This window comes from Pecten maximus, chromosome 15 (assembly GCF_902652985.1).
Source record: "Pecten maximus chromosome 15, xPecMax1.1, whole genome shotgun sequence".
NCBI classification, from domain to species: Eukaryota; Metazoa; Mollusca; class Bivalvia; order Pectinida; family Pectinidae; genus Pecten; species Pecten maximus.
In genome coordinates, this window is record NC_047029.1 from 22,300,723 (window position 1) to 22,313,479 (window position 12,757).

Consider the following 12,757-nt stretch of genomic DNA (forward strand, 5'->3'; position numbering starts at 1 on the left):
AGATTAGTGGTGACTGATAGTGGGACAAACAGATTAGTGGTGTCTGGATAGTGGGACAAACAGACTAGTGGTGACTGGATAGTGGGACAAACAGACTAGTGGTGGCTGATAGTGGGACAAACAGACTAGTGGTGACTGATAGTGGGACAAACAGATTAGTGGTGACTGATAGTGGGACAAACAGATTAGTGGTGACTGGATAGTGGGACAAACAGATTAGTGGTGGCTGATAGTGGGACAAACAGATTAGTGGTGACTGATAGTGGGACAAACAGATTAGTGGTGACTGGATAGTGGGACAAACAGATTAGTGGTGGCTGGATAGTGGGACAAACAGATTAGTGGTGGCTGATAGTGGGACAAACAGATTAGTGGTGACTGATAGTGGGACAAACAGATTAGTGGTGGGTGTTGTGTAAAGTGTGACAGACACCCGTTTCGAGTAAGGACTGCATAGTGTTCAATTAAAATTAATACGCTGGAAATAAAATCATGTAGGCTTCAAAGTACCTTCTAGCCTACTCTTAAACAATCTTTGTTAGTTTTGCTCAGTATGAATATTTTGATGAGTTAAAGGATAATACCATATTGGTATAAACATACCTGTATGGAATACCCAGAGGTCTGACTTTGATCCTTTGATGTCGACGTGACCCCCATAGATATACATGTCGTGGTCATATAGGACAGCAGTATGATGTCGTCGTACGCCTGGATGGGAGGCATATGTCTCCACCCAGTGACGTCGAATATGTTGCAGATCTGGTCATAAAAGTTTTGCATGTGTTACTATAAAGTTCATGTTTATACCTAAGCTAACTTCTAATGATGCAACATTTAACAAGTATATTTAAAACATTCAATTTCTCAACAATTTAAGAATCACATTTAAATTCACAACACAACTTGTTCATCAAATCAGATAAATTACACCATTTATTCACGAAATTACTGATTCACATTTGTAAAATCAAGGTTCGGCTGGGTATTTTATGAATGGAGATAAAATGGGGCCCCTCTGTGTCATTTGAATGGATTTCCTTAAACATTGGATCCTTATATTTTCTATGTTTCAAAAGGCTATAGGATTCACAGCATTTTAGATATACAGCATTGTACAGATTCACAACGTTAATGATTTAGAACATTAGAAATCCATATCACTATAGATTCCAAGAATTATAGGTTCAAAACACGAAAGATTAACAGCATGACTGATACGTACAATATGTGTAAACTGGTAACCTTTTTTCCATAAAACTCTAGCTCAGATACTATCTAAGAAAGGATATGTTTTATAGGAACTTACCAGGATTGATGATCCACAGACAAGATTCTGTGAGGTCATCTTCAAACCCTCCACCAAACAGTAGCAACAGTCTCTGTAACACACAGTAATATACAGTGATCAGTAAACAGACTCTGTAACACAGTAATATACAGCGATCAGTAAACAGACTCTGTAACACACAGTAATATACAGCGATCAGTAAACAGACTCTGTAACACACAGTAATATACAGCGATCAGTAAACAGACTCTGTAACACACAGTAATATACAGTGATCAGTAAACAGACTCTGTAACACACAGTAATATACAGTGATCAGTAAACAGACTCTGTAACACACAGTAATATACACTATACAGCGATCAGTAAACAGACTCTGTAACACACAGTAATATACAGTGATCAGTAAACAGACTCTGTAACACACAGTAATATACACTATACAGCGATCAGTAAACAGACTCTGTAACACACAGTAACATACAGCGATCAGTAAACAGACTCTGTAACACACAGTAATATACAGTGATCAGTAAACAGACTCTGTAACACACAGTAATATACAGTGATCAGTAAACAGTCTCTGTAACACACAGTAATATACACTATACAGCGATCAGTAAACAGACTCTGTAACACACAGTAATATACAGTGATCAGTAAACAGACTCTGTAACACACAGTAATATACAGTGATCAGTAAACAGACTCTGTAACACACAGTAATATACACTATACAGCGATCAGTAAACAGACTCTGTAACACACAGTAATATACAGTGATCAGTAAACAGACTCTGTAACACACAGTAATATACAGCGATCAGTAAACAGACTCTGTAACACAGTAATATACAGCGATCAGTAAACAGACTCTGTAACACAGTAATATACAGTGATCAGTAAACAGACTCTGTAACACACAGTAATATACACTATACAGTGATCAGTAAACAGTCTCTGTAACACACAGTAATATACAGTGATCAGTAAACAGACTCTGTAACACACAGTAATATACAGTGATCAGTAAACAGACACTGTAACACAGTAATATACAGTGATCAGTAATCAGACTCTGTAACACAGTAATATACAGTGATCAGTAAACAGACTCTGTAACACACAGTAATATACAGTGATCAGTAAACAGACTCTGTAACACACAGTAATATACAGTGATCAGTAAACAGACTCTGTAACACACAGTAATATACACTATACAGCGATCAGTAAACAGACTCTGTAACACACAGTAATATACAGTGATCAGTAAACAGACTCTGTAACACACAGTAATATACAGCAATCAGTAAACAGACTCTGTAACACAGTAATATACAGCGATCAGTAAACAGACTCTGTAACACAGTAATATACAGTGATCAGTAAACAGACTCTGTAACACACAGTAATATACACTATACAGTGATCAGTAAACAGTCTCTGTAACACACAGTAATATACAGTGATCAGTAAACAGACTCTGTAACACACAGTAATATACAGTGATCAGTAAACAGACTCTGTAACACACAGTAATATACAGCGATCAGTAAACAGACTCTGTAACACACAGTAATATACAGTGATCAGTAAACAGACTCTGTAACACACAGTAATATACAGCGATCAGTAAACAGACTCTGTAACACACAGTAATATACAGTGATCAGTAAACAGTCTCTGTAACACACAGTAATATACAGCGATCAGTAAACAGTCTCTGTAACACAGTAATATACAGTGATCAGTAAACAGACTCTGTAACACACAGTAATATACACTATACAGCGATCAGTAAACAGACTCTGTAACACACAGTAATATACAGTGATCAGTAAACAGTCTCTGTAACACACAGTAATATACAGTGATCAGTAAACAGTCTCTGTAACACACAGTACTATACACTATACAGCGATCAGTAAACAGTCTCTGTAACACACAGTAATATACAGTGATCAGTAAACAGTCTCTGTAACACACAGTAATATACAGTGATCAGTAAACAGTCTCTGTAACACACAGAAATATACAGTGATCAGTAAACAGTCTCTGTAACACACAGTAATATACACTATACAGCGATCAGTAAACAGTCTCTGTAACACACAGTAATATACAGTGATCAGTAAACAGTCTCTGTAACACACAGTAATATACAGTGATCAGTAAACAGTCTCTGTAACACACAGTAATATACAGTGATCAGTAAACAGTCTCTGTAACACACAGTAATATACACTATACAGCGATCAGTAAACAGTCTCTGTAACACACAGTAATATACAGTGATCAGTAAACAGTCTCTGTAACACACAGTAATATACAGTGATCAGTAAACAGTCTCTGTAACACACAGTAATATACAGTGATCAGTAAACAGACTCTGTAACACACAGTAATATACAGCGATCAGTAAACAGACTCTGTAACACACAGTAATATACAGCGATCAGTAAACAGACTCTGTAACACACAGTAATATACAGCGATCAGTAAACAGACTCTGTAACACACAGTAATATACAGTGATCAGTAAACAGACTCTGTAACACACAGTAATATACAGCGATCAGTAAACAGACTCTGTAACACACAGTAATATACAGTGATCAGTAAACAGACTCTGTAACACAGTAATATACAGCGATCAGTAAACAGACTCTGTAACACACAGTAATATACAGTGATCAGTAAACAGTCTCTGTAACACACAGTAATATACAGCGATCAGTAAACAGTCTCTGTAACACAGTAATATACAGTGATCAGTAAACAGACTCTGTAACACACAGTAATATACACTATACAGCAATCAGTAAACAGACTCTGTAACACACAGTAATATACAGTGATCAGTAAACAGTCTCTGTAACACACAGTAATATACAGTGATCAGTAAACAGTCTCTGTAACACACAGTAATATACAGTGATCAGTAAACAGTCTCTGTAACACACAGTAATATACACTATACAGCGATCAGTAAACAGTCTCTTTTAACACACAGTAATATACAGTGATCAGTAAACAGTCTCTGTAACACACAGTAATATACAGTGATCAGTAAACAGTCTCTGTAACACACAGTAATATACAGTGATCAGTAAACAGACTCTGTAACACACAGTAATATACAGCGATCAGTAAACAGACTCTGTAACACACAGTAATATACAGCGATCAGTAAACAGACTCTGTAACACACAGTAATATACAGCGATCAGTAAACAGACTCTGTAACACACAGTAATATACAGTGATCAGTAAACAGACTCTGTAACACACAGTAATATACAGTGATCAGTAAACAGACTCTGTAACACACAGTAATATACAGTGATCAGTAAACAGACTCTGTAACACACAGCAATATACACTATACAGCGATCAGTAAACAGACTCTGTAACACACAGTAATATACAGTGATCAGTAAACAGACTCTGTAACACACAGTAATATACAGTGATCAGTAAACAGACTCTGTAACACACAGTAATATACAGTGATCAGTAAACAGACTCTGTAACACACAGTAATATACAGCGATCAGTAAACAGACTCTGTAACACACAGTAATATACAGTGATCAGTAAACAGTCTCTGTAACACACAGTAATATACAGTGATCAGTAAACAGTCTCTGTAACACACAGTAATATACAGTGATCAGTAAACAGTCTCTGTAACACACAGTAATATACACTATACAGCGATCAGTAAACAGTCTCTGTAACACACAGTAATATACAGTGATCAGTAAACAGTCTCTGTAACACACAGTAATATACAGTGATCAGTAAACAGTCTCTGTAACACACAGTAATATACAGTGATCAGTAAACAGACTCTGTAACACACAGTAATATACAGCGATCAGTAAACAGACTCTGTAACACACAGTAATATACAGCGATCAGTAAACAGACTGTAACACACAGTAATATACAGCGATCAGTAAACAGACTCTGTAACACACAGTAATATACAGTGATCAGTAAACAGACTCTGTAACACACAGTAATATACAGCGATCAGTAAACAGACTCTGTAACACACAGTAATATACAGTGATCAGTAAACAGACTCTGTAACACACAGTAATATACAGCGATCAGTAAACAGACTCTGTAACACACAGTAATATACAGTGATCAGTAAACAGTCTCTGTAACACACAGTAATATACAGCGATCAGTAAACAGTCTCTGTAACACAGTAATATACAGTGATCAGTAAACAGACTCTGTAACACACAGTAATATACACTATACAGCGATCAGTAAACAGACTCTGTAACACACAGTAATATACAGTGATCAGTAAACAGTCTCTGTAACACACAGTAATATACAGTGATCAGTAAACAGTCTCTGTAACACACAGTACTATACACTATACAGCGATCAGTAAACAGTCTCTGTAACACACAGTAATATACAGTGATCAGTAAACAGTCTCTGTAACACACAGTAATATACAGTGATCAGTAAACAGTCTCTGTAACACACAGTAATATAAAGTGATCAGTAAACAGTCTCTGTAACACACAGTAATATACACTATACAGCGATCAGTAAACAGACTCTGTAACACACAGTAATATACAGTGATCAGTAAACAGTCTCTGTAACACACAGTAATATACAGTGATCAGTAAACAGTCTCTGTAACACACAGTAATATACAGTGATCAGTAAACAGTCTCTGTAACACACAGTAATATACACTATACAGCGATCAGTAAACAGTCTCTGTAACACACAGTAATATACAGTGATCAGTAAACAGTCTCTGTAACACACAGTAATATACAGTGATCAGTAAACAGTCTCTGTAACACACAGTAATATACAGTGATCAGTAAACAGACTCTGTAACACACAGTAATATACAGCGATCAGTAAACAGACTCTGTAACACACAGTAATATACAGCGATCAGTAAACAGACTCTGTAACACACAGTAATATACAGCGATCAGTAAACAGACTCTGTAACACACAGTAATATACAGTGATCAGTAAACAGACTCTGTAACACACAGTAATATACAGTGATCAGTAAACAGACTCTGTAACACACAGTAATATACACTATACAGCGATCAGTAAACAGACTCTGTAACACACAGTAATATACAGTGATCAGTAAACAGACTCTGTAACACACAGTAATATACAGTGATCAGTAAACAGACTCTGTAACACACAGTAATATACAGTGATCAGTAAACAGACTCTGTAACACACAGTAATATACAGCGATCAGTAAACAGACTCTGTAACACACAGTAACATACAGCGATCAGTAAACAGACTCTGTAACACACAGTAATATACAGCGATCAGTAAACAGACTCTGTAACACACAGTAATATTCAGCAATCAGTAAACAGACTCTGTAACACACAGTAATAAACAGCGATCAGTAAACAGACTCTGTAACACAGTAATATACAGGGATCAGTAAACAGACTCTGTAACACAGTAATATACAGCGATCAGTAAACAGACTCTGTAACACAGTAACATACAGCGATCAGTAAACAGACTCTGTAACACACAGTAATATACAGTGATCAGCAAACAGACTCTGTAACACACAGTAATATACAGCGATCAGTAAACAGACTCTGTAACACAGTAATATACAGTGATCAGTAAACAGACTCTGTAACACAGTAATATACAGTGATCAGTAAACAGACTCTGTAACACACAGTAATATACAGTGATCAGTAAACAGACTCTGTAACACACAGTAATATACAGTGATCAGTAAACAGACTCTGTAACACAGTAATATACAGGGATCAGTAAACAGACTCTGTAACACACAGTAATATACAGTGATCAGTAAACAGACTCTGTAACACACAGTAATATACAGTGATCAGTAAACAGACTCTGTAACACACAGTAATATACAGCGATCAGTAAACAGACTCTGTAACACACAGTAATATACAGTGATCAGTAAACAGACTCTGTAACACACAGTAATATACAGCAATCAGTAAACAGACTCTGTAACACACAGTAATATACAGTGATCAGTAAACAGACTCTGTAACACACAGTAATATACAGCGATCAGTAAACAGACTCTGTAACACAGTAATATACAGCGATCAGTAAACAGACTATGTAACACACAGTAATATACAGCGATCAGTAAACAGACTATGTAACACACAGTAATATACAGTGATCAGTAAACAGACTCTGTAACACACAGTAATATACAGTGATCAGTAAACAAAAACGGTTAATTATTGTTAATAGTGCTAAGTGTTTGAACATTGAAATTCCTTACACTGGTTTGCCAACCTTTAGAGTACAAAAGTGGGAGATCTCCCCCCAAGAGATTGTTTAAAGTGGGAGATCTCCCTCCAAGAGATTGTTCAAATTGATAGATCTCCCTCCAAGAGATTGTTTAAAGTAGGAAATCTCCCTCCAAGAGATTGTTTAAAGTGGGAGATCTCCCTCCAAGAGATTGTTCAAAGTGGGAGATCTCCCTCCAAGAGATTGTTCAAAGTGGGAGATCTCCCTCCAAGAGATTGTTTAAAGTAGGAGACTTAGAGTGATGACTTATATATTATCGATATAAAATATTGACTTCTGGGCATTGATTTTCATCATATAGAACCCCAAAATTGTTTAGTTAGTTAAACAGAATAAAGAACTATACATTTTTAAATGTACATCTAGATGCATGGTACTGTTTTTGATTTTCTGATGATCAGTTAAAGTAGAAATTGAAGCAAATTCATTGAGAAATGCTAAATCAAACAATAAATTGTTAGAGCAGTTAAATTTAATAATAAAGAATACTTTTATTTATTTATTTTTTTATACTTAAGATTGGTGAAGTTCAGGAATCATCATTTCATCCATTTAATGTAACTATTTTTTTTTAGTCATTATGTAATGAAAAAACATTATCTTGTTTCTTTTTTGTGGATAAATAACAAATTTATCACTTTGAATTCACCATTATTAATATAATTTATATATGTATATTGATACTTATATCCTTCATATGGCATTCTTATAGTCTGCTTGCATTAATTTGTAAGTTAATGATCTGTATACAGTCTGCATTGGCCCTTGGATAAGTAGCCATTAACCATTTTCAAAACTGATCATAAAACCTTAGATCCTCCATATTTTCAGGGAGTTATCTCCCTTGTCACATGCTGTGCTCGTTAATGTTTATTGAGTACAATTGAAACATCTAAGCAGTTCATTTAATTTCTATTCAACAACTTACAAATAAATAACTGTAAATGTTAATTTCTTAGAATGACCTTTCATGTTTCAATTGGCATATGAGAAGTACACAGATAAATACTGCTGACGAACACTGAAACATTCCATACTAACTAAATGCTTTATTTCCTCAAATTCAAATACATGTGTATTTTTATGTATTCTATAAATACTGGGGTCTGACACAGACCCCTCCTCTATAAGTACTGGGGTCTGACACAGACCCCTCCTATATTTTATAAGTACTGGGGTCTGACACACACCCTCCTCTATAAGTACTGGGGTCTGACACAGACCCCTCCTCTATAAGTACTGGGGTCTGACACAGACCCCTCCTCTATAAGTACTGGCGTCTGACACAGACCCCTCCTCTATAAGTACTGGGGTCTGACACAGACCTCTATAAGTACTGGGGTCTGACACAGACACCTCCTCTATAAGTACTGGGGTCTGATACAGACACCTCCTCTATAAGTACTGGGGTCTAACACAGACCCCTCCTCTATAAGTACTGGGGTCTGACACAGACCCCTCCTCTATAAGTACTGGGGTCTGACACAGACCCCTCCTCTATAAGTACTGGGGTCTGACACAGACCCTCCTCTATAAGTACTGGGGTCTGACACAGACCCCTCCTCTATAAGTACTGGGGTCTGACACACACCCCTCCTCTGTAAGTACGGGGGTCTGACACAGACCCCTCCTCTATAAGTACTTGGGTCTGACACAGACCCCTCCTCTATAAGTACTGGGGTCTAATATAGACCCCTTCTCTGTAAGTACGGGGGTCTAGACCTCTATTCTATAAGAACTTGGGTCTGACACAGTATTTCTATACTTGATCACTGTATAACAGGGAAAATATGGCCATACCAGGATTATCAACATGGCATCTCCTGGCACAGCTGACTGCTGTGACTAATTCAGATACATATAGTCACCGCAAATCACCTGGCCCTTCATTACAGTATAATGAGTATGATGTTTGCTATGAATATCAACATTGATGTTCGCTCTGGGTTATCATTGAAACATGAATCAGTTTGAAGCATTATCACGTTTGATCTTTGATTGAACTTCAATCAAATCCATTATGAAATGAATTTGCTGTAGTAGTGATGAAAACAAGTTCCACAAGAACATATACACCCTTTAACAGCCTCATCCCCTGGGGCAATTATATAAACACAGCACAATAATGTAAATATTAATTCTAAGACATCAAGATCAACTGAAATAAACCATAATGGTATATAGACTTAGTACGATGTATATAACAATGTTCAATCAGGTCAATGAGATTATACAATTTTTACACTATACCATGACCCTGTGACTTCATAAAGAATGTTTTGATAAGTGTCGGTTTACTAATGAACCAATGTTGCTATGTAGTTCTAAACCATAACATCTACATGTAAATTATATATACATTGGACATAAACTTGAATTGGCCACATAGATTCTTTATACTGTAAGGCATTTAATTTGATTGTAAAACATTCTATCTATGTTCAATGGCCATACAGATTATATACAATTGTTATATCATAATATATCATGTCTTTAATTCATTTACTAGATGAATCAATGTTGCTATGTAATTCTAAGCCATACACTGGACAGAAACTTAAATTGGCCACTTCGATTCTTTAAACTGTTAGCCAAGGTACTTAATTCTATTGACATGTATTGTATAGAATACTATCAGAATCCAGATCTTGTCCATTAACGACATTCGACAGCTCATTGTAAATTAATTGTAACACAAACTGATAGGCCACCCTCCTGCATTAGTTATTTATATTGATGAGTAATAAATACCCTGGACTATTTCATTACTGCCCTTCTCCACCACAATATAAAATATTTACAATATTATAAGTCCTATATCACAGCCCCCAGCTACGAAACACAGAACTTAATCTGTGAGTGTAGAAATAAAAACAATATACCAATATCAGGAAAAAAAAATTATATTTACCATTTATTAATATTCCAGATTTAAATTTTCTTCCTGAAAATTCAGTTTTGATAGAATTACAAAACTTTGTTCAAGTGTATTTTGTTTAATGAATTCTTTTATTTTTATAATGTATCAGCTGAGCTAGTATACTGTATATTGGGTTTTGCTAAAAAGTGTCAAATGTAGTGTTCTAAAGTCAAAATTCAAAGGTTACTGGTTAATTATAGTGACCTGGTTAATTATAGTGTATTTGATTTAGCCAACCTATTTAGCCAACCTACAATCATCATTTTAATAAATCAAATGAAGATTTTAGTTACATGATCTTTAATTCTTCCCTGAACAATCTCATATTTGTAAATAAATGTCATTAAAACTTAAAAAATCAAAGTACTGGAAGTACTGTAAACGAACATTATTGTTTAATGCAAAATCAGTAATCTTCTAAGTTTAAAGTTGATAAATTTACTGATATTGGTTTAGGAATTAATTGCAAATAATTTGAAAAGTTTGTAGCTGTTCTGATATGATTTAACACATGCATGTTTCTGTAAGGTCCTAATTAAAATTGGAAGTTTGTTGATCTATCTTGGATGGATGAAAATAAAATATGTCTTCTTTCTTTCGGGAAGGCATCATCAGTTATAATACAGCCAGGACTCTGTGACCTTATTGATGCCAAATTCTAATATGCACTAAATTTAGGCTAGTTCCATCGTTAGTTTAGCATATTTCAACTTAATATGATGAAACACACATAAAGAACTACTGAAAACCAAAACCAGAGCTGCTAATCAAGGCCCGGATTAGGAATGTATCCTATTGAAACTGTACTCAAGCATGTATGATACTTCAAAACAAAAAAACTTGACTCCTTTTGTTCAGGAATCATTTGATGTTATTAAATCTTTATATGAGAAGATATACTTCTGGTATCATTACAGTATTGTACACAATGTGATAAATAATAACAACCATATAAAGACTATCTTCATCAAATAATTCAGCAAACAGGAAAAGAAAACATCAAGCTTCATTTTCAACTTCAAAGCTGATAAAGGTTACAGTCCATTCGATGGGATGACACATTCCCTATTTATTGTCCCTTTCCAATGTTGATCATCCAATCATAGTGAACCACACAGTTCAGCAATGTAATTGCACAAATCACATCCTTTATGTGGAGAGAACATTTTTCGGGGTGTTATAAGATTCCATAACTGTATGCAAATTTGTGAATCATTCCATATCTATATCTATATATATATACCGTACGTGTATATATTTACACATATCAAAATTGGAATGACACAAGAGATTTGCAAGTTTAAGTTCACCATCAGTCATGGGAGGTTTAGGTAAAATGTTATATTTACCGCGGTAATTAGTAATTTTGAGAATATATTTATGAAGCTCTATTCTGTACTTTCTACCAGTGCTTATATTGGAGAATGGACACTATTATATGTTCTCCAATGTCAACATTAATCATATGTAAAATATTAGGGGTTTATTTGACCGAGACGTATTTAAAATTTTTGTAATCATTCGCCATTCGAGGCCTGATTGCCGTCATAGTTGAATTACCAAAATGGACCTGAAATCAATATTTTTAAAAGAGAATGATCTGTGACTTGAATATTTCATAAAAATAATTTAATACATTTGTTTATTAACTTCATTCAGATCTTCAGACACCACATAATTTGTGAAGTCATATATAGAAATATATGAACCATTTTGTTATTGATTTATAGTTCACACAAGTAAGCACTAGATGTAAGCAGTAAGTATATGTACCGCTATCTACTGGCATGACTTTGAGTACAGTAGACTACACTCGCTTTGTGGATATTGACAGGATAACATATATTTACATACTAATTCAATTTTAGAATTGTAACTGAAATCTTGTAACAGCATGGCACAAATAGTCATCTGAACATTTGTTGTATATTGAAAAAATATTTAAGGTAAATATTAACTCATTTTCTTGACTTCAATTTTCAGTTTATCAATTCATTGATTACTCCGTGTTTGAAGTATGGTGTAGTGAGAATTTCAAGTCTTGATCATGACTTGATGAAAATTCTAAATTAACAAATTATTAAAATGAATTTGTTTGAAAAATAACACAAGTTCCACAGCAATATTATATAGAGTATCAATCACAATATATCAGAAGTTATAAAACTACAGATAACAATTAACGGCTGAAT

The 12,757-nt window shown here is 34.9% G+C and overlaps 1 protein-coding gene across 1 annotated transcript in view; it reads right to left on the reverse strand.

Moving 5' to 3' along the window:
* LOC117343320 (tip elongation aberrant protein 1-like) overlaps positions 1–12,757 on the reverse strand; it is a 40,046-nt gene that overhangs the window by 11,183 nt on the left and 16,106 nt on the right. Inside the window, exons 4-5 of the mRNA XM_033905662.1 lie at positions 1,310–1,382; positions 604–762 (exon numbers count right to left, since the gene is read on the reverse strand). Coding sequence (XP_033761553.1) covers positions 604–762; positions 1,310–1,382 — 232 coding nt within the window. The remainder of the gene's footprint in view (positions 1–603; positions 763–1,309; positions 1,383–12,757) is intronic.